The following is a 24,054-nucleotide window of genomic DNA, read 5'->3' on the forward strand; positions in this document are numbered from 1 at the left end:
ATCTTTTATACAGTAAGTTTGCTCCTTTCTGTTATATACACCAGCTTACAAGCCAATAGTTCATTTTACACCACCACACAGAGCCCGATTTATATCAGGTGCAATTTACCTATTTCATTGGGAAGAAGTGTTGTTATTGTTCTATGGAAAGAAATAACATTTTCAAAACTCCTGAACTTGCTAGTTTTAATTCTTCTGGGGTACAAACTCGTTTCCAAAAGCTGTGCTATTTGATAGCTGAGTGCCCTTCAGCTTTGTCACTTTTCACAAGGTTTTTAAAGTTATTCCAAACTACTGAAATTACTGGTAGTGAGACACCGCACTGAAACACTTTCAGATGGCAATGATTCCACATTCTGCTCTGATAGATACCTGTTTCACACCTATACCTAAAACTTTCCTTAGTCCTCTATACTGCCAAGCCTTGTGGCTTGCAGGGACAAGCCTCTGATCTTGTAACACCAATCCCAAGTAAGAGAGTCAATTATTTAATTGTTAATTAGACATTAGCCACAAGGCTGACCACAGCTGTGAAGATGTGAGTAAGCACACGGAAATGGAGTTTTGCTGTGTCTGATTTGGACAACACTGAATACGTTTCACTTTCCAGTGCAAAGCCTGACCTGTCAAGTTGGTGCCTCCCTCTCATTTGTAATTACCAGTCTCATGCTATCTGTTCTACAAATAAACCTTTATCAGGTAAGTGTATTCACCCCATATCACTTTCTGCATCGCTTGTTTCTTACTTCTGAGTAATACATAGGCAAGTACTATATGTTGAAACTCCATTCAATAGGGATATTTTTCATGATTCTGATGCTGTGAATTATGAAATCCTGTTTTGGCTAACTCCCTCATTAAAAACAGGTCCAAACCAACATTTTAATGATGAGGTTAGGCTACCTTTAATGAAATAGCTCATGTTTCATAGCCCTCTACCACAGGAAAATACAGTTCTTAGTTGAAACCTTCATTTACCATCTGCTATTTTGCATGTGGCTCTGTTTAGTGAATAAGCAAAGAGTGACACTTCACTGAGCCCAGTCCATAAGACATTAAATAAATAAAACCACTGTACTGCTTATCTTGATATAAATAATGTTTTCAACTGCGATCTCTGATACTTGATGTTAAACTACCACATAAAATTAAGACTTCAGATCTTCATGGTGCCTTGGATTGTACACTTCCATTTCTGAATTTGCTATCAGATATTTTAAAAACCTCAAACAGAAACTCTTCCTACATTTATTAACCTAAGAAGTGCCTAAAATACAATTGATTCTACCAAGTAAAATAGGTAACGTTTTCAAGACAAGAACAGAACATTACTGCTTTTTCAGAGCAGTAACTAATGTGTCAAGTCTGCGACCAGCAACAAGAAGCTTGTGTATCAACCAGTTTTATGCTTTTTTAAACATCGTGAATATGTAATCCTGTGATTCTTTCATTTTCCTTTTCCTTTCCCTTTCTCTTTCCCTTTTCCTTCCCCTGCTGCATTTCTGCAAGTATCCAGAAAATGCCAGATACACCCTATCTAAACAACCTCCTGGTACATGACCTTGTGATACAAGTCTGATCAGTCCTATGGAATTTCCCCTGCACTTCCCTCCCAGTCCAGCTGGCTGACCTGAGTGTCAGTTTTTTCTCTGCCAATGCAGAAGCATTCAGCAGCAAATATTAAGAATAAAACAAAGCCCTCAAAAGTGAGATGCTCATGACACACATGGTGGCTACAGCGGCACTGTTCTTGGTTCATTCTTAACTCATCTCCTGTTCCTGAAGCCACATGACAGCGGTCATCTGCCCTCCCACTGCCTCTGCCCACATCTGTGTGCCCCCAGAGCCATCCCCTCTCTCCAGGCTACAGCCAGGGCATAAACTGCTGCAGACACGCAGAGCTGTAGGACGAAGAGAGAATGCAAACTGCCCTGATGTTACAGACACAGGGCACCTTGCTGGGCTTTGCTGAAACAGCCTAAAGCGGATATAGGTTTTAATGTGAAGCCAAATACATAAACAATATAATCAGTTATCCCCTAAACTACTGTTTCCAAGCAAGTCCAAAGCAACCATAGACATGCTCCTGCTAAGTACATATTGGTAGACTGCATATCCTCTGAGGGTTGTATTTCCGCAAGTTTTCTATTTAGACAGGCAGTCAGGCATTTTTAAGATACTGCTGACCCCTACCAACTGTATCTCACTGTAATAACAGCTCCTAGAGTGAGAACCCTTCTCTGCACAAGTGAGTCATGATGGGCTTTGTTACACTGGATCTATTCTTCCTGTGAAACTGAGTTTTTATAGAAATCAGTAATGCCTTTTCAGCTGCAGTAAGCATCTTCCATATGCATGCTGCTTTCATAGCACTTAAGCATGTGACAAGAGTGCTGGAGGATGTAAATCAAAAAAGTATTCTCCTCAGCTGTCCCCATGCCCTTGAAAGCTGTTTATTCTGTGGTAAACTGGGTGCATTCAGTGTATCACTGACAATGAAAATAATTAGGCTACTGTCCCCATCTCTTCAGTCTGTACCTTACTTCTCGCCAGTCCTCTCAGCTGAGGCTGGCAGAGATGACTCCAGCAGTGGTGATTTTTTCATCATGGTATAGTGACAGCAGGAACCAGATACCCTCCTCTTTCCTGGCTGGCAGTCTTTTGACCCAAGTATAGAATGGCAGTCCTGTTTCAACTTGGCATCATTTTTGTCTGCATTTTGTGTGAAAGCAAAGTGTTCCCAGGAGGTCAAGGAAAGTTATGATGAGGGCAAGCGCATGGAGGTAAATAGGAAAAAATCCATCTGCAAAACCTGATGTCTGTGTTGTATTTCTGTTATGTATTAGATGTGGGGATGATGTGTTTTATTCCCACGTGTGTTCCATGAATGAAGATAAAAGAAAACCAGCAAGCTCCTAAGTAAATTGTTGGGGATGCTTTTTACTGCCTCACGAGGAAAGGGCAATGCTGTAGGTCATCTAATTTACAGCTCTTCCTGTCATCATCTGCTCCTGAATTCAAAGCACAGAGGCTAGGGGTGAAAGCATTAATGACATACAGAGATTCAGTGGATAAAAACAAAAGGATAGCATACAAGTCAATTAGCAGAATGCCTCAGCAATGACACCAGCCAGCCTTCAGAGACACAAGTTTCCAGGAATGATTATTACAGTGCACAAGAGCTAGGGAATTCAGCTCAGCAAAAGGAAAGCATACTAGACTCAGATAAAGAATGTGCTGTCATCACCTGCTTCTGTGCACTTTAAGGGTAATATAAATATTAATGCCTTCCAGCAGTTTTTAAATGTACCTATGCTTTTTATAGGGACAAGTGTTATTTAGGTATGGGGGGACGGACGACTCTGTGCTATTGTAAGGTAATGCAATATTAATGAGACTACTATATATAGTTCTAAGCCCTTCCCTCTTCACCAGGGGAAGAGGGAAGATCTTTATGCAAGACTGGGAGAAATGACTACTCTCATGCAGTGCAACCACCTCAAGTCAGCAATAGTGAGTGCAATGTTCTCTTTGGGTAAAAGTGAATGCATGACCCCCCCTGCTCTATGCTCCCCAAGGAAGAAGTCAACTTGGACCCCATTTTGAAAATATTTCAAGATGAAATGAGAAGCCCTAGATCCAGGGTTTTTCTACTTAGCTGTAGGCCCCTTTGTAGACCTAAATTAGGAGAAGGAGCACTCTCACACTAGGCTGTTTATTCAAAGAGAGGTAAAGGCACCCTTAAGGAGTGACTGAAAATAAGATGGGTGGATGCACTCCCTGGAGAGGCCTTTCTGTTTTCTGGAGGTTACAGAGAGAATCTAAAGCACTGTCCCAGTGTCTGAAGTGTCAATGAAGTGTCTGAAGTTTGATGGGATGAATTGGTACCGTAGACATACTTGAAAAGTGCCTCAGATAGTAAAGAAACAAGATGATGCACCTCCTTAGATTATTTATAAAACTGATTCCTAACTGCTTCTGTAGGCACCTCATAAGTTGTCAGGTCTGGACTTCTAGCTATGCAAATGGGGACAGCATAAGGAAGCTTCCAGGAAATAATACTTTACATTATAACTTGGCTGGCTTCATTTAGGCTCAGTGGAATTATCACATTACAGTGGCTCAATGGCTGGCAAAGAAAAGGGCACCATGAAGTGACTCAAAAATGAAATGTCTCCAGATTAGCAATTACTTTCATTGACTCATAGAGTTTGAAGCCAAAAGCACATTAGGTTAATCTGAATTTCTACACTACATGTTCACCCATGTATGCAGCATGTTTTCCTTCTCCTTTACAGAAAGCTGTCTCACTTTGAATATAAAACTTTAAAGAATGACCAGTGAGCATAAGAAGTTAATTTCAAGAACTACTCACTATGCCACTGCATCAAAAGCTCCTGTTAAAATACTCTCTCTGCAATTCAAGACTCTCAACACCAACTTAAGGACTTTCAGGTTCTGTCATGCCAGGAATTTAATTTAGGGGTAGAACATTCTCATTTTAAAGCTTGATCCGGTTAGATACAAACACCTCAGAGCTCCAAAAAAGTTAGGGAAGACATATAGATATGCTGATGTGTTTGTTGCAAATGCTGTGGAAGGAACATGACTAAATGGCTGCTTGGATCTTTTGTATGGAGATCCCATGTCAGCTCCAAGTCTCTGAGGTGTTGTCAAATGCCAGTCAACAGGAGCCAATCCTTCTGTACATGAGGGATGGGGATTTTGCTTATGTATTTATTTTTAGTGCACTGTCCTAATGCTTAAATTCAACACAGATGCCGTGAATATGAACAGTCTCAGCGAAATCAATGCCTGAAGCAGACACCTTTTAGACACAGAATTAGGACTACTACTAGATGTCAAACCATGTTGATGTTGAGGGAAGATAAACTCTCTTATTACGCCTTAAACTTTGTAAGTGCCTGTTCTGCAATAAATTTTTCTCATAATTATGTTACAGTAAGGCCTGGCTGAGTCCAAAGCCCATTGTGTAGGGTACTACACAAAACGTAGCGGGAAGAATCCACATCCCACAGATCTTACATTTTTTTGGACGGTTTGTAGCTGTTTTAGAGTAAATTGACACTTGAGCAAAGAATGTTTGAAATATTGCCTTAACTCTTATGGTTTTGGCTGAAATACTTTCTTTGAAGATATGGATGTTGGCTGAATGTTAACGCAGAGTTGGAAATCAGGCAGTGCACCCTGAAATACAGACAGAGCTGGCAATAAAATCACAGCGAAACCACAATCCCTGAAATCACTCTGTTTTTCTTGCCTGAATGGTTTTAGAAAACAGCTTTCTGCTTTGGAGCCAACTTATCAACCTGTTCAAAATAAGTAAACAGCACCTTATCCAGTGAGTTGATTTCAGAGATGTGTTGTATTACTCCTGTTTTGTACCATGTCAGTTAAATGCTAAGTTACTGGGGGAAGGGCTTTGTGTCTGCATACAGAGCACAGAGATGCCCAAGCCTCTGTAGTTACTGTGATACAAACAATAGAACTGTCCATTTCTGCTTTTTGTTAGATCATGGGTCAAGTAATGTAAAGAGCTTTTAGTATGTGCTCAGAAGCCTTTTTTTTTTTCTACAGATGGGGTTTTCAGCAATTGATCCACACTCTAAAAATCGGTTGCATACTGGCTCCATGCCTGGAGGTTGATTGTTCCCATCACTGTTTTCTGGTGAATGCTTTCTGTAAGGTACATAGAAATTGTTGAGTAATTGTCTCTTAAGCTTTTGTATATGCAAGGAATGTACACTATGGAGAACATTATCCTCTCTAGATTTACCAGTTACTGCACAAATAGGCATGGTCAGTAGTATTTTTCACTACATTCTAATTAAGGGCTGCCTCTTCCAGTGCTGGCCCAACACATTAACAGGGGGAAGTACTTTCAGTGTTTCAAATGCAAATCTTCACAATTTTAACTTTGATGGTGTTTTACAGCAACGTGTAAACACTTCTATACCTGACACAGTAAAGAATCAAAAGGAGGTAACATCTCCCTCTGGCTCAAATCCAGTGTGTTGATCTTAGCAAAGCTGAGGTTGCCAGACCCTGTATCACTGTTGTGCTGTCACATAAGGGGTGAGGGAGAGAAGGAATGATTCTTAGTTCAGCCTAGGCATATACTTCACTCTTTGCAGCCTCTTTAGAAGAGGGAAACCTAGGTACAGAGTGTAAGGGAATTACACTGAATGCCTGTTAGATTCAGAGATAGACCATTCCAGCTTGATATGCAGTCTACAGTTTTGTTTAGACAGACTGCAAATATATGGTGGCTTTGCAATGGAAGGTATAGATCAATTTCATCACATTGGCATAGATTTCCTAAGTGACTGTGTCTAATTCTTACTGTCCCTGGGCTTTAGTCCCTTCGATGAAAATCAATTGCAACTGCTTTTGATTTCTCCCTCTTCCCTTGCAATGTCTTTGGCTATGAGTACAAATCCTCTCCTTGGGTATGCAGCACTGTCTTTAAATGCTGATGGAATAGTACAGCCAATGTAAAGTAAAGTTGAGAGTCAGAGCCCAGATAATTCAGAGGAAACACTCCCACTGATGCTGCCTGTCTGTCGGTTATTAGTGGAAAACAAAAATGTGTTGTACAAGGGTTTTTTCCTCTTCAGAATGGCTGTGATGAGACAGAAACTTCTCTGCAAGTTGCAAAAGACCTAGCCCATCCCTGATAATCCTGTGCTTTTAAAAACTGCCTACAAATACAAGTGAAATCCAAAACTCTGTTCCTGCCAAAAAGGCCACATGGCTAACAGTGAAATGGTTTTCCAGTGGCGTGACCTGCAGGGATGTCTGATAAGCATGTAGTCTCACTCCTGCCAGTTTGGTTTTAGTCAGATCTGAACGATAGAGGCTGACAATGAAGTCCCAGAGCCTCACCCAGAAAGTTCCTCGGCTTTTGGCTGAATGCTTTGTTTGTCTGTTGTTCTTGGTGTACTCTGCAATCTGCTGTGTGGAGATCTACACTGGCCTTGCACCAGGAAACTGCAGACAGCATGTTATTTGCATATAACTCTCCACACTGTTTCCTCTGGAATAAATGTCTGAAGAGATCACTTCACTGCAGAAGCATACTGAGGTGTCTGGAGTGCTCCACAAAGCAGAGGCCAGGAGGCAAATGGCAGGAAGCATGGTTTCAGTTACAGGTCAAGAAGGAGCACCCTCTACCTCCACCACAGCACTTGGGCAAGTCTCTGTCTTGCTGTCAGTATGCTAAAGCTAATCAGACATTGTTCTCCTTAAAGGCGTGTCACATTTTCAAAAGCAACTTAGGCTCTTCTCAACTCTGAAGCCTCAGCCCACAGACTTTCCCAAGACAGAGGTGTCTAAACTCTTGAATTACTTTGAAAACGCTTATCTGTTCTGTCAAACCAGTTGGCTGTTGCTCACGTCACCTCTCGGAAAATCCAGTTCTCAACCTTAACAAGAGCTAGGAAGACAAGTGGCAGAGCCCTTCCAGTGTGTCTGCAATCACAATATGCCTCCACACTCCACGGAACCTTGACTTCGAGCACAAGGCACAGTGTGCAGTGCTGGGGTCTATTAGTAGCTACATCCAGCTGGAGCAGAATGTTTGTGCAGTCTGCAAGAGAACTTTGTCTTCCAGATATGGTATACAGATATGTTATGCTTTGCAATTACATGTTATGTTTTGCTATATTTATGTTTATGCTATATTTATGTTTTGAAAATGTGAGTGGAAAAAAGCCCCCAAAGAGATTTAAAAATCCAGGCCCCTCACTTCAGCTCCTCACATGTAAGACAATACTGTTAGGAGACCTGCCTGGACTGTAGTTCTTCAGAGGGAAGGTGGTCCTTCAACAGAAGCCTTCACTTCCGCACATCACTGGCAAACAGTCTGAAAACAATCCACATTTGTAACAGTATTCATCTAAATATTCTAGTTCTTTTGCTCAGGGTATTATGGCTCAGGCCTTCAGCTCTGCAGCACAGCTAGTTAAAAACTTCCTGATGAAGGTTTCATCAGCAAATGCAGAGCCAATGTATTGCATTCAAACGTTTCAGAATTGAATGAGATGATAACCCTCATACATTGCCTGGGTTTCCAGCAGTACCTGAGTTTCTGGCAGACTGAAGATCTGGTGTCTTCTGGATTGTGCCTCTGTTGTGAACACTCAGACAAGACTTGAGTGGCACAAAACTTCCATGACAATGGCCTTGGCTCTGGGTTCTTAACTGAGTTTCCAAGGTTAGCACAGTAGAGGAAATGGTCCCAGAAAGCTACTAAACAAAATCTTGATGTTCTGAGCCCATGGAGGTCATTCACCCATTAAAGAACATGAAAGTTTCTCAATGAATTTTAAAATGCTTTTAAACCTCATTGAAAACTAACATTTTTTTGTGAACCCTGAACAGTGCCAACACTCTGCACACACATACATACACACACACACACACACACACACACAAAGGCAGGATCCACTGAAGATCCCAAATCCTCACATGGAGTATTTTTTTGTTCCAGAAGAAAACTGCTCCCTCCCCCATCTAAAGATTGTCTTGCCTTCTATTTCTAAACCAATACCTACAAGTTTCTGAAAATACGTTTTCAGCAATGAAAGGTGAACAGTTTTATCTTCGGAGAAAGGACACCTACATAAATAGAATTTGATCTACACAAATCTCATTTACTGGTTGTTTCTGAAACCTGCAGTTCTATTCACACATAGAGGATCTCCTGGTATTGCTTCTGTTCTGCCTTCACCACTTTTATGGCACTTCAAAAATGTATCGAAGCATGGACTACACTATAGCCATGAACAACACTATAGAAGAAAAAAGTCCAAGTGCCTTAGCACGATGGGGTTGCCACTATCCTGGCTGAAAACTACAATCTGAATTGTGAAGGTGATTAAGTAGTGACAGATCAGGTCAGATCAGATCAGATCTATCCATCAGATATATTTTTCAGTGTGTGGGCAGCACTGACCCAAGGACAGCTTAGTGCTGTCATGCAGGAATCGCTAAGGTGCAGTTTCTGTCTGTATAGATGTGCTTGCAGACTAGCTGTTTTTTTCCACCCTTGAATACTTGTGTGACTGCTTCAGCAAAGTGACCCTGCCATTCTCTGATACAGTCCCATGACATGACATCAGCAAACATCCTTTTCGTACTCATAAACAAGACGGAAAGGAAAAAGTCCAGGTATCCTAGCGCGATGCGGGTGCCGCTGGCCCGCCCGCGGGCCTGTGCAGGACATGCCTCTGAAATACTGAGACACGGCGCGCCGTGGGGGGGCAGACACGGCCGGCCACGTTCCCCCCGCGGTGCCGCGGCACCCGGAACCCGTGGCGGCGCAGCGCTGCGGTGTGACGTCAGGCGGGGCTGGCGCTGCCCGCTGGCGCACCGATCGGGCGGCGGGCGCGGGGCCGGTAGTGGCAGCGGCAGCGGCAGCGGCAGGTGGGTGCGGCGGAGGGCGGCGGTGGGTCACACCGGGCTGAGAGGAGGCCCGGCCTGGCCTGGCCTGGCCTGGCCTGGCCTGGCCTGGCTTGGCCTGACGCGGAGGTCAGTGGGCCCGCGGAGCAGGCCGGGTCGGCGCGGTCGGCGGGCCCGCAGCAGCCGGGGCGGGAGGGGGCTCCCCCGGGAGCGCTGTCGGGCTGTCCGCTGTCGGCCCGGCTGCCGGGAGCGAGGAGCCGGGGACGGAGGTTTCGGGCAGGGCTCGGCGGACTCTCGTGGGGAGGCGGCAGCGCCCAGGCCGCGGCCCGGCGGCGGGTGACGGGCAGGGAGCGTCCGAGCGCTCCGGAGGAAGGCGGGGGCAGCGACAGTGCCGTTTGCCTGGGCCAGGCAGACCCGGCGGGGCAGAGGGGGAGGGAACGGGTCCGGGGCATGCACAGCACCCGGTAATTCCGGTGGAGCTGTCCCCGGCGGGACAGGGAGGACGGGGACGGTGCTTCTCCAGACCGGCTGTTCCGAACACCGACTCGCTCACGGGTGGACAGGTTCTGCACTGAGCCGCATCTTTCGGTAGAACTAGCCATTGGCTAGTTACAAGTAAAGGCAGCGTCATGGAAAAAAGGCCTGCATGGAGCTAGCTGCAGAGCCAGAAAGTTCCGAAAATAGAAAACTTGGTTTGTTTTGAAGTGGGGGGAAAGGGCAAATAGGGTTACATCTGAACACTCCTCCGAGCCCGAAATCTCGGGAATGAAGTAACAGCGAGGTGTCAGAAGGCACAGCCGGTCACTTGGAACTCGGCTCCGTGGTTAAACCCCTTCCACCTGCCTGGACCACGGAGTCGGGTCCATTGCTAGTTTGACTGCATTAATCAAAATGGCTGTGGTAATTGCAAGCTGCAGGTAGAAACACTTGATTTGTTTTGAGGTTTGCTCTTACTAGCAGCCAGCCACGTTTGAGAACAAGAAGTGAACTGGAATAGATTGCTGGATATTCCACTTTGTGTGACAAAGGAAAACTGCTATTCCCGGAAGCAGGAAGGAATAGCCCCACCTACTTTGCTGCATTTACTCTTAACCTGTGTTCAGTTTAGGGTGCTACTACTTTTAGATTTCAGTCACCAAGGAACTTCTGTTGAGGTTGGTGATAAACTGATTTATCTTTGTTTAAATCCCATTTCCCATGTTGGTTGCACTGAGCTAGTTTAACAAATAATACTCAGTTGCATCTGATCTTGCCAAGTATCTCCTATCTCTGCAAATATTCTTTTAAACATAATGTGGGTTGACTGTGAATCAACAGGACTTCAAGTGAGTCTTGTGCTTAAAAAGGACCAGAGAAGAATATCTGATAGTCTTTGCACCTCCTACTTCAGTGCCAACAGATTGTTCTGTGCGATTCCTTGCTCTCTATGCACAGCTGAAGTTTGGGGTACTAAACTCTGTGCTGGAAGATGTTGTTGCATCTGGGATTACATGTGAGGTGCTGTACAGCAGCTGAAGCCTCTTGCTGTTGTAGCCCTAGATAGCTGTGAGCCATTCTGTAATGTGAGACTGAATTATTCTGTAATCACAGGCAAAACTTGTCAAGAGTAATGTTTTCTTCTTCATTTCCTCCTCTTTATGTGTTTGAGCTAAATCTAATGATGCTGTTGTATGAGAGTAGGGTAAATGCAGCAACAAGCATTCAATGGCCTAATCTAGCACTTGCAGCAGAACTGAAGTTCGTGCAAGTTCTTTATTGGCTCTTAGACTGTTCTGGAAATATACAGTGATTTCACCTTAGTGGACAAACTAGAAGACATAGAAACACTATTGGAGAGACCCATTCCTGTGAAAACGAGGAGTAAGAAGGCTATTTCCTTGTAAAGGATTATCCAGGGGGAAAAAAAAATATACTGGGGTGGTGGGAGGATGATACTCAGGCCCTTTGTAGTGCTTTGTTACTTTGGAAGAATAAACCGGCCTCCATTTCTGAAGCTGTCTCTCTGTAGGAGGGTGACAACAGCATGCTTAGACCTCAGAGCAGGACTGGGTGACAGGATTAAAGCAGGGTAGGAGTTTGACACTCCCTTTCAGCGGGCTGTCAGCTAAATGTTTGTTTTCCCAGCAAGCTGGTACAAAAGCCAAGAGTAAGAGGTTTACCTTGGAGTTTACACTTCAACTGCAGATGGTTCTCACAATCATACCCAGCCCTGTTCTGGATGTGGCATTCCTTCAATATGAAATCCTACTGCTGTAATCTTGTGTGTGATGGTATTTGCGCAGTACTGTGAAAAGCACACAGCTAAAAGTAATATCCAGTAGATGGCTTATATATGTATCTATCAGAAAATAAAGGGATGTTGCTAACTTTATATTTTACTAGAAGACAGTGAAACTCTTCTCCGTCCCCTCCCCAGCTTTAGAGACATTCCTTGTCTGGGATAAGTTTCTTTGTTTATCAAATCTACTATGCCACCTTCCCCACCTCCCTCCGCCTTACGCTGCTACAAGTAGAATTATCTGGTAGGTTTAAGTATCCGTCTCTCATATTGGCTTACAAGCCCCACATATAATACCTAAAAAAACCAGCCTTCTCAAGGGAGGCTTGTAATGCTTCTCTTCTTGCTTTTCTTGTTCATTTACATCCAGATAGTTGTGGTTTTATTAATCCATTTTAGAACAAAAGTCTCTACATCATTATGCTATAAAATAAAAACATCCAATTCATCTTGGAGGAAGCTAGTGATGATTTGGAAGAAATACAGGTCATAAAACTGGCTTTCTCCTTCCTCTTTAAGATAAACTATTTCAGCTTTTGTTTTGGCTGGACTTTGAGCCCGTGAATTAAAAATAAAACTGAAGAGGAAGTACAGAAGAAGGGAGGTAGGGAAGAAATGAGGGTGCTTAGTAACTTGAGACTGCGGAATACAGGAAGCACACGTATGTCCAGAGAACAGTTTTGCAAGGAGCTGGTGGTGAGTCAGGAAGCAGTCACTGCAGCCTGTCTTTTTGCCATGTTTCAAGAGTGGTACCTGTAAGTTTGTGCGTTTTCCAGTTAAACTTAAAAATGGTCTCTGCTAGTCATGTTCAATTGCTACAATTACATGTGTTAAGTCCTAGCATACTCATTGTGCCTTACTGAGTATCTTCAGCTGAGATCTGCTGTGTCTGTCTTCAATACTAGCCAGCTACACACAGCTGTAATATACGATACTATACCTTGAAGTGCCTCTTTCTAATGTATGATTGTGAAATACTGACAACTGCTTTTCCCCCCCTCATCTTCCTCTTCTGTCCACTAGATTCAGCAACAATGGCATTTGTGAAGAGTGGATGGCTGCTGCGGCAAAGTAAGTCACGGTGGGCCGTTTGCCTCTTTTTCTCCCCAGTGTGTCTACCATCACAGCAACTTAGTAATTCCCAGGTCTTTCTTAAACAAAGTCTCTAGCTCTATGGGTTGTTTTTTGTTCTTTTTGTTGGGTTTGGTTTTTGACCTTTAGGACACTTCACAAAAAGACCTGTCATGACAGCATTTCCATGTGACCTTTGAGGTATACCACTGGGAAACAGGATATACCATATCTGAGGTGTCTGACTGGCATTCAGCTTCAGATGCTGCTCTGTAATTAGTGCTATATAAGTGGGAACTTGGAAACTTCACCTGACACCTTAATGTCTTCAATTAGTTATGCCCTCTCCTTGTTCTTGCAGCAAGTCAGAACTAAAGCACTAGGTTATGCACTTAAAATAAACTCAGTTGTGACTCTGAATACTAGATAAAATATGGAACCCAATTCTGTAGTGTTCTGAAGCAGGGATGTTTTAGTACAGGATTTTGCTTGGCACCTCAGAATATCTGGGGCAGCTGTAAAGGATCTATTGGTTTTGTTAGCTCTAGGACACAAATACTTCCCAATATGTGCTTTCAAAAGTGACTGTCTGATTTTTAAGGTACTATTTTGCGGCGCTGGAAGAAGAACTGGTTTGATCTGTGGTCTGATGGCCGCTTAATATTCTATGATGATCAAAATCGCCATGATATAGAAGATAAAATCCACATGCGAATCCACTGCATCAACCTCAGAGTGGGGAATGAATGTCGAGGTAATAATGAACCCTTCAGGATTTGTGTATTTAGAGATTCTTCACAACTCCAGTGCCTTCCCAGCATACCATTTACGACACTACTGCAGAATTAAACTTGTCCAAGAACTGTGCAACTTTCTTGTTGTTAAAGAAACCCAGCAAACACCCACCCACAAAAAACCCCAACCCAACCAACTAATAAATTCCCTTACAGACACCCAGGGCATGGTAGCATCACATGACAGATTAGGTTAGAGATTGATACTTCCTTTTAAAACTCGGTGAGGACAGGGTACCATGTATGCAGGTGGCAGGCATGCACATGAGAATGGGATATTCACAGTAGACTTGTGTGTCTGATTATAACGTTACTGGAGTAATTATAGTGCTGTCTGGAGTGAGAGGCAGGACAAGAAATGGAAACCTCAGCAGATTTTCTTCAAGTATTACTGATTTCACTTCTAGCATTTGCTAGTACTCCACTTGAAACTGACACAAGTGTTGGAGAGTACTTATTGCTAAGTATGAATTGGTTCTGCCATAAGACACTTGAATTTCTTAGGAAGCTACTTTCAGGACTGTCTAAAGAGTAAGAACAGTTATTTCCTTCTGTAATTTGCTCTGATGACATGGAAGGCAGCTACAACTGGCCCTAGTTTATTTTGTCCAGCCTTTTGCATAAACTGTCTCCCTTATTGTAAATGTGATCATGAAATTCTGGTTATCGATATTTCATAACTCATCTCTTTTTCTGTCCCAGATTTCCAGCCTCCAGAGGGGAAGCAGAGAGATTGTTTACTGCAGATTGTTTGCCGTGATGGGAAGACAGTCAACCTCTGCGCAGAGAGTGCAGATGACTGCCTGTAAGTCTGCAAGAGAATACTGGTTTTGCTACCTCTCCTCGTTTATCTTTTTCTCTCTCTTCCTAATAATTGTTGTGCCTTCAGATTTTCAGAGATGCATTTTAAGAAAGTTTTCAAGCAAATAAAAGCAGTCTTTCAGTGACAAAACCACAGCTCTCTTAGAAGTTATCTAGCTCATGCAAACTAACTGCAAGTTAACTCACTGAAAACACTGAAGGCTGAGTAGTAAAAGAATCTTACTAATACGGTTAATGCAAGACTTGCTGAACAGATTGTGGGTTTTTTTCACTTTTCCCATTCTTCAAGCACTACATGACCCTGCATAGCTCGAGGACATCCCAGTCAGTGGTGAAAGGAAGAATACTCCATTATTGTGAACTTTCAGCTGAGCTTGGCTCTATATAGTTTGATAACTTCCACTGTCAGTGTTTGCCAAGTACGCGTGGTGCTTCGACCATGCTCCCAGCCATATGGCATAGGAGTGTCTGTGTGAAGTGTATGTACCTTCTGTTCAAACTGTAATAGCGTCAAGACCCACACTCTCTAGTCAGTGCAGATGCAACTGTACAGGCAGGAGAAACAAGTTCCCCTGTTCTCATCCTATTAGTTTATCCTGAGCGTGACTGCACATTACCTACCTGCTGTGCTTGCAGTGAAGACCTTCAAAACTGCATCTCTTCCTTCTCATGTCCCTCTTCATGTCTTCTCAGCTCTGCAAAGACAGTAATTCTTTGTCAGTCTTGATGTAGCATCTTTCTGCATTCATTTTAGTATCACTGGGCTTTGACCTGTGCAATAGCTTAAACTGTTCCTGCAGCACCACTAGTTGCTAACCCTTGTTTTTTTAAAATAGTCCTAAAAATAAGAAGTGGTATTAATTATTATCAGTGTTCCACTAAACAATGGGCTTGTTTTTGCAGGGCATGGAAAATTGCTCTCCAGGATGCCAGGACAAACCCAGTAAGTGCACTGGCTAGCCTTTATACTGACAGAGAAGCAGCACATCAGTGTTATGTGTGGTTCAGCAGTTTACTTCTAAAATCATGTTTCATCCCTCTCTGCTACAGAAAAACAGGGTCATGAGCATGATGGCTTGCGGGTAGGGAGACAAATGATCTGGGTCACTAGCACATGTCATCCTTGCAGCCAAGCCTAGGCACATACATGCTGGGTGGAAGTGAATGACTTCTGAGAATGATCTGTGTGTGGAAGTGAATGTTTGGGAAGCTGGCCTGTAAGGGAAGCAGCACTGAAGCTGTGAGCAAGAAGTAAATCTGCAGCCACTAAAAATTCACTTTCCACTCTTAGCGTTTTCTGCCTACATGTTCAGTGCTAAAGGAAGCTTACTGCAAAGAAGCTGTTTGTTAATGTAGATCCATTACATTGTGGGATGCTTCTTGGTGGAGAGTAGGGGAGCATGAGATGCTTGGAGGGGAGTGCAGGCACGCTGAGAAGGAGTACATTACCTCTGCACTGGCATGCTAGCTGCAGAGAGTGAAGAGGTCAGTTATCATAAAATTCTCTCTGTGAGTCCTGGAGTTTTCTAGAGAACTCTGTCTTTGGGGAACCACATCCATCCGCTTCTGGGTATTGTTTTTTTCCTCCAGACTGCCTCCTCAAGTACTCTTCAGGACTAGCTTTCCCTATACGGCTGGGCTAAACCAACCTGAGATATTCCTGTTTCATGGGGAAATGCTACCTTTTAAAGAAGTTTGTATCAGTTTTTGATGGGTCACATTCACATTGGCACTGTACTGAGGCATCTGTCTTATACTAAGATCTGTAGATATACAAAACAAATGCTTGTCATAGTTTTGACTGCCCTGGACAGAAGTGCCTCTGACTGCAGCTGTGCCATGCTGCTTCGTGGTGTTAAATGAGAAGTGAAGGAATTGTCTTCATGCAGGGAACACAACACTCATGGTCTGTCTGCTATAGCTCTGGGGGCTTTATCTTGCATATGTGAGAGATGATGACTCCTGGTTTTAGGAGATAGGAACTGCTGGTTTTCATGTCTTTTGACACTTGGCTGCTAGCCCTGATAGGATGGCATTCAAAACTTGCCAGTGCATCACCTTTGTCAGCCAAGGCAGATCCCTGCTATTGAAAGTAGAGCAGGTAGCTCTCTGCACAAGTAGTAGCATAGATTGGCACTTTCCAAAGCAATTACAGATTTCCAAGAAGGACTTGAAATAACTGGGTACCTGGGTTTGAGTCCATCCGTAGGTGTGTGACACAGCTTTCAAAAATACCGAGCATCCAACAGTGCCTTTACTGGGACAGGAGTTTGAGCACCCCAGCTTTGAGAACTATGTCATTTACAGATGTTTGCAGGCTGGTGTGACATGCCTGTACAGAGTTCCCTGTAGCAGAACAGAATACAGATGTACTGCTGGACACTTTCTCAGGTCGTGGAAATACCTGCCTCTTCAAATAGTAATTTCAAGTGTGTTTCAAGCAATCCTTAGAATCTCCAGTGTAAGATTGACCTGGGATATAGACATACTATGCCCTCAAAAGTCTTTCTAAAGTCCAGGTACAAGAGACAATAGGAACATTCACTTGTAAATGAAAAAAAGAGACCTGTTTTTTTTTTTTTTTTTCTTGGAATAGGGCACTAAGAGCATCACTGTGTATTTCTGATACTATATGCAAGAATACAAGGCTACTGTAACCAACCTTAACTGTCTTTGAGAGTAAGTTATCACCTTTGCATGATAGCTTCCTTCCAAAAGGACCAGAATTATAGGTGGCATTTGCAATGTAGTTACCTAAAAACAGTCAAGCCCCCCAGTCCTTACAGTTAAATCTCTCTTACTGTATTTTTTTTTTAGCCTTCTCACAGCCAGTATGAGAGGTGGCCAAGAACTGTGACTGTGTTCTGCTAAAATGTTCAGGTGCCACTTCTGGGTACTGTATTTGTATTCTTATCTGCTCTTGCAGAACTTGGTGATACCACTCTAGAGCACTGGGAAGCAGCTAGCTTACTTGTGAAAACTTGTTTATCTGAAAACAGAGGATGAACAAGAGGGTAATTTCTAAAACTGAGGCTATGACAAGATGGAAGGAGTCAGTGTGCTTGCATGTACATGTGTGCATGTGTGTGCACATAGGTAAGAGATTTTATGGCTCCTTCCTGCAATTGATGTGGCATTTGTATTCTCCCAGGTCTGCTCTCCAAATAGTTTCTTTTTGAAGTGCTTTGTAAGATATTCATAGTATGTCTGAAGGTTACTCTTTCTTTGGGGTCATTCAGTTTTAATCCTTGCACTGCTCTAACTGGGTGTCTGTAGGAAAAAGTGGTAACTGCTACCTTTCCATGGTGTTTAGGGCTACGTGGGATCTGATGTGATGTATGATGAGACAGCCATTTCCTCAGCCCCTCCTCCCTACACAGCTTATGCCACACCATCACCTGAGGTAAGAATTTCAGTCAGGAAGCATTAAGCATTTAGTCCTTCAAGCACTCAAACTGCACTCCTGGATGTAACTGTGAGTTCCACAGTTATATCCAGCTTTGAGGTTTGTACAAAAGGAGAGAGAGTAAAGCACTAACGATCTATTGTCACTCCTGTTTGAGATGGATTTCCTTTGAAGGGGATGAGGCAGATTTGCTTGGGAGGTATATAAAGGATGGCTGCTCAGAGAACTTTGAAAATATAGCTTCTTAGAGACAGGGCATAAATTATTTAGCTGATCTTGAAAGATACTGGCTATGCAGCTTTTAACATAAGGAGGTGGGACTACGCTTTCACATTGTGTAAGAACTAGAAGGATACAAAATGAGGAGTTTTAAAAATAGGATTTAATGACTGGAGCTGTCACATTTAACACATAAGGATTTTGTTGTATCTAAGATGTCATAGCAACATAATAACTAGCTCCTGGATGCACCATACTTTTGCAGTGGAGAAGGAGCAGCATTGGAGCTGAACCTGTATACATTGTGCATTTCTGGATGTTCTGACCAATGTGCAGTGAAACACAAAGGGATAGTTGGGGTAATACTACTTGTTGCATTACAGTTGTACTGCTCCAGCCCCTCGCTGTTAGAAACTGTTGTTAAGAACTAGATGTGGTGCTGGGAGCTGTATAAAGGCTAGTAGTGGGCCTCCTCTTTTGGAGAACAACATTGCTTCCAAAATACATAGCTACAGAGTATTTGTTCCAAATCTGACATTCACTTGCATTGTGATAGGGACAAGTTGGTTGGAGTTTCTTGGGATCCTGCCTACCTCACAGCCCTCCAGAGAGCTCTTACTGGCATGAGGGCAGGGAGGAGAAGCTGGTAAGGCTGCTGTGGCTCTGCCTGATGATCCAGAACCTGCCTCTGGCATTCAGCATCCAGGAAGGGAAGAGAGTGAATGCTGCTAAGGAGCACTTATTTTTTCAAGCAGCTGTTCTGAATCCTTCCCAGGGAGTAGATAGATTATATCAGTATACACTGGGTATTTTATTTTAAGTTTGACTGCATTAAAAATGAGGGAGAATTGAACAAAGTGTGTAATTGGGTACAAAGCAAAGAATACTGTTGTAATGGACATTTTTAATTTCACCAGGTTTATGGCTATGGCTACGATCAGTACAATGGTGCGTATCCACCTCCTGGTCCTCAAGTCTTCTATGCCTCCAATGGACAAGCTTATGCTGTTCCCTACCAGTATCCATACCAAGGTAATCAATATCAACCATATCTTTTACCTTTCTATAGAAGTTATTTGAGTTACTATTTCTGTCTTGAATTCTATTAATCACCATCCTTTACCACCCACCACTCCTGCACAACAGTGATGGAAAGAAACCTGACATGTAGCTAGAACCAATACCCCTTACCCTTTCACAACAAAGCAAGTGCAGTGAAATTTGTATTAAGTAATTTAACTTAGTACAAGTGATTTAACATCCCAGTGTGATCCTAACATAAGTTACCATCCCAGTGTGATCCCAACTTAAGTTACTTCATACACTCTTAGAAGCACAAAGAACTCTCAACTACAGTAGGCAGCATGTTTTCTAAGATAGAAGAGCCAGAACAAGATTGATTCATTACTCCATATTGGGCATTGGTGAAGATTTTTATTCATCTGTCCTCTTATACCTAGCTTAATTATTTCAACACTAATGTTCAGCTATGGCCTCAGAATTAAGCACAAGTTTCAAAGGTAAATTCACTTCCAAAGCATGGTTGTAACTGGTTCCTTCCCCACATGCTGGCATCATCAGTGGAAGGAAGAAGGTGAAATAGAGGGCCTGTTTTGAAATTGCAGCACATGGTATTAAGACAGACATTTCTCTTGCCCTCCTCCTAACAATCTTGTATCACCTAGGACCTTATGGGCAGCCCCCTGCAAACCATGTCATCATTCGAGAGCGTTACCGTGACAGCGATGGAGATCTTGCACTGGGCATGCTTGCTGGAGCAGCAACTGGAATGGCCCTGGGATCATTATTCTGGGTCTTCTAGATTACCCATTCCTTATCTTTGTAGTTCCAAAACCCTTTATTGTGTGCAATAATATATTGGCAATGTTGTTTACTGTTAAACTTTAAGAAATGCAATAGTTATTTTTCAGTAGTGACATCTTAGTAACTGATTCTTAACTGTCTTAAGGAGAGTCTAAAGGCACCATTTAGGTAAGTGGTTGGAGATGGCATGTGCTGCTCTTGAATTCTGTTCTGATGGTTGGAGTTACAAGGATTTGTACTGATGAGGATCAATATGAGCACCAATGTAACACGGTAGCAGTCACTAGGTTTATGAACAGACTGTTACTGTAAGCACGGTGGAAAAAAAAGTGATTGGGGGAGTGTTCTAAAATCTGGTCCAAATAAGAGGTTTAAAGGAACCCTGTACTACCATATATGTACTACTGTCTCTAAACATTCCCTGGCCAAACAACAGCTCAGCAGAAACTCCTTGGCATTAGGTAGCCTACCATGCTTGAGGAATTTTGTTATCAAACTTGCCTGCAGATGGTAGTGTATTTTCTTAGCTGGAGTCATGTACTTGTCTCTCACCCCATCCAGGTGAGGTTGTTTTTGTGAACGTATAAGTAAACCACTAAGAAGTGGCAGCACTCCTCAGTTCTTTTATTCTCCCAGAAATGTGAATGCCCAGTAGCAAGGAAGACCAATGTTCTTTCACCTCCCTCTTTATCCTGAATCACTCTTCTCCGGTCAGATGGAAGTAATGGATCTCTGGTTTTGAAAGTGGTCTTCCTTGTCTGTAGAACAGTCACCTCAGGCACTGTACCAACTGCACTGCTAAGAAAGAGATCACTGTCCAGTGTACTGCTATTATTCTGCAGTATGCAGGAGAACTATCTTGATAATAATATTGCTATTATTCTGCAGTATGCAGGAGAACTATCTTGAACAGCCCTTGCCCTCTTGGGCCTATCAATTGGAACCCCTTTGCAGGCAGTAATAGTCAAGAGGGGAGAGACAAACAGCACAAGCAGACCTTGCACACAGGCACTTTGATATCAGCTGCCTTGTTGAGGCTAGAATACGTCTGCCTCTTAGCCTCCAAGGTTTACCAGACCAGGTTCATTATCTGCAGCTAGTTTTGAGCACAGATGAGCCTGGGTTTGTTCTATGCACACTCTCCCCTCATATTCAGCAGGTCTTGTCTTCCCTCCATAACTTGTTAAGGAAAACACTCCAAGGAACCTGTCTGGCTTTGCTTGTTTGACTGGTTCCTTACACAATGTGCTCCTGCAAGCTGCTGTGGTATGGAGTGTAACCTGGAGTGCAATTGTTATGTATGTTATGTGGCCTATTACCTGATCCTGTTATAATCCATGCTGAGCTGTGCTTGGCAGGGAAAATAAAACTCTAAAGAAATGCACGTGCTTTCTTATTCAGGTAAAAGAGGCAGGGTGCCTAAATGTGTTGTTTATAGTAAGAGGACTTATTTTTATACTTCCACTTTCAGCTTCCTGTATTAATACTTGTTTAATATGTTAAGTCTTTCTTATGCTTTCAGAAGTTGGTTAATTTCCTTAAGGTTCATGGAGTTTCAGGTATGTCAGGAAAGCTGAAAATAGATGAGAACTTTCACCCATATAAATTTAGATCAAGCCCCAAGCTTTTCCATTTCATCCAAAAGCTGTCTTGGGTCTATCCTACCTATTAAAGCAATAGAGGTCTTGGACAAGAGTTTGGGTAGCAGCCAGGGGAAGCACTAAGCTTTCATGACTCTTAGGACAAACTCAACAAACTGAAATCATTGGAAGTAAACGGACAGATGTAATCTTGGCTGCATTACTAAGAGTGGGCCTAATCCAAGGAATGTAAATGTCTTACAAGAAACTGGCTCAGAGCTGTACACTAATATGCATGCATGTCCTTTCACTGATTAATACAAGCTGCATATGTTCTGCCACTGGTATGTACTGAAAGCACTTGGAGGTTCAAAAGAGGACTAAAGTGAAAGTTTCCTATTGCTAGTCCAAACCACAAGAAATTGGAGTACACTGCGGAAGTTCTCTGAGAGGTCTGGTACCCTGGAGGTCAGAAAGAGATTGTGACTGTTTGGAACTTAAGTGAACAAACATTTCAACCCTTTTTAAACCTTGAGATAACCTTGAAGCTGATTACAGGTCTACACTGCTGTTTAGTTTACGCTTTGCAATGTAACTAGTTCTGCAGAATGCCTTCATGTCCTCTTGTTCCTCTGTGATACTTAGCTTGTAAGGGGGGGAGAGAGAATAAAACAATTGAACAACATTGTGATTTGAGTTTCATAGTAATTGTGAAAGAATAGATCAAAGTGAATCGGCTGGTCATTTATTTTAAGCTCAAAGTTTTATTGTGGGGGTTTATGGGGTTTGGTTTTGCTTTTTTGTTTCTTGAACAGCTGTTGATCACAGCAGGGAACATTGAGTCTCTTGGTCTCTCATGAGATAACTGCATCTAGATCCCTAGTTTCTTCCAGTGAAGTATATAAGACTGTTGATTGCAAAACATTCCTGTGTTGAATTCAAAGCAAGAATTGATCTTTTTAAAAATTCAAATTGAAGTAAATCTCCATTAAAAATATAACCTTACCCCTTCTCCAGGGGAAAAAGGTAACAAATTGAAGCTGAAGATCCTAGTTCCATCTTAGTAACAATAGGCTGCTTTTCTACAAAAATTATGAGCTACTGTTCTATGCTGCTAGCACTGGCATTTAGAAGCTAGAAAGCAAGTCTACAAAACTCTGCTAGAGCATATAATCAAGAGAGCAGTCTTACTGTAGGTGCCTGTAGCCTTTCTGATCTCACTCCAGAAACAGAAGTGGAAATATCTTGATGCACAAAACAAGCACGAGGATGGCCACTTGAATTCACTGGTTGCTAAAACTCATGGACTTGTTTCCTGAAACACGGCCATACTTTCTGTTGCTCAGGAACAGAGAGGTTTGGACATATGTAGGATAACATCTAGCTAGACACACAGTCATTACTCCGTAGCCTTTTTCTGCCTAGTCCAGAACTTTATGTATCTGCAGTTTGTGTAGATGCTGGTGTGAGCTGAAGGAGCAGGGCCACAGTGGATTCTGGGGCTTGGAGGGATGGCTGTGCCAGCTTCTGCAGATGATACCATAGTGATAGGAAGAGGCAGTGCTGCAAGATCATTTTCAAAGAAAATCAAATGATAGTCCTAAATAGGTCTTTGTTTCTGAATGGTGCTATTCATGATGCCGTGATTCCAGTAAATACCTGCATAGCACCCAAGTACGTTTTCCTGCCTGGGGCCCAATACTTGACCTCCCTAAAGCTATGGGAGGTCTACAGCCACTACAGTGCCACTGTTTCTTGCAGTGCACACTGTCAGTTAAAGATGACTAATACTGCTGTATAGCAGTTACAGTCCATTCAGAATTACAGAGATCACGAGTCTGTGTTCACTGTGACTACATACTTTTGGATTCTCAGTCATGAGCAGAGCCAGGCTTCCAGAGAGTGGAATACAAATGCTCAGCCTTCTAGTAAGTCCAACTACATTAAACAGGTGAACCAGCCCCCCTCCGAAATTCTTAGTTACATGTAAAAACATGGCTATTGGCTATTTTTGCTTGAACATGGGGAACTAGGGAGCCAGCTTTTTCTAGTGAGTGGATAAAGGCTTAGACACTAGAGAGGAGGTGGTGGGAAGTATTTATGTACAGAGCAACTGCAGTGACTTTTGGACAAGACACATCTTTTCTAATGCTGAAGCACATTCTGAGCTGCGTCTAGATGGAACTGCCCTAAATATCACACAACGCTGGCTTCATTTTGTTTGTTCTTCAGTGGAGATTCAACAGGTGATGGAACAACCTAAGCTGAGTAACAGAGAAGATTCACACCCATCTTCCTCAGATGCATTTGTGGCTTTTCCTCATGTTATGACTAAAATCTGTGTAAGTCATGGAGAATAGCATACAGCAAATGTTGTCCCTGCCCCAATCCTTTAAGTTGTGCACTCTATCTTAACTGCTGTTTTTACTACGTCCTTATTCCCATTATTAATTTATAGCAAAATACCCTTAGCAATAAAATTCTGAAATTTAAGTGTAATTGTTATGTTTTGACATGTTTACCAGCCTTTGTTCAGCATTTCTCACTTAGTTAATCTGTAGATGGGTGTATGTTTTCAAACATGTGGTCAGCTTACAGGAGGATTCCTTTGCAAGGAAACAGTGCCATGGTGAATTC

The 24,054-nt window shown here is 42.7% G+C and overlaps 1 protein-coding gene across 1 annotated transcript; it reads left to right on the plus strand.

Moving 5' to 3' along the window:
* The first annotated feature begins 12,705 nt into the window (after positions 1 to 12,705).
* On the plus strand, positions 12,706 to 22,102 carry PLEKHB2 (pleckstrin homology domain containing B2). Its single transcript, XM_065675521.1, has 7 exons — positions 12,706 to 12,772; positions 13,374 to 13,526; positions 14,269 to 14,371; positions 15,292 to 15,331; positions 17,702 to 17,791; positions 18,931 to 19,045; positions 19,699 to 22,102. The coding sequence occupies exons 1-7, from the start codon at positions 12,736 to 12,738 to the stop codon at positions 19,833 to 19,835; spliced, it is 675 nt and encodes a 224-aa protein (XP_065531593.1). The 5' UTR covers positions 12,706 to 12,735; the 3' UTR covers positions 19,836 to 22,102.
* The last annotated feature ends 1,952 nt before the right edge of the window (positions 22,103 to 24,054 follow it).

This window comes from Lathamus discolor, chromosome 3 (genome assembly GCF_037157495.1).
Source record: "Lathamus discolor isolate bLatDis1 chromosome 3, bLatDis1.hap1, whole genome shotgun sequence".
Lineage (NCBI taxonomy): Eukaryota > Metazoa > Chordata > Aves > Psittaciformes > Psittacidae > Lathamus > Lathamus discolor.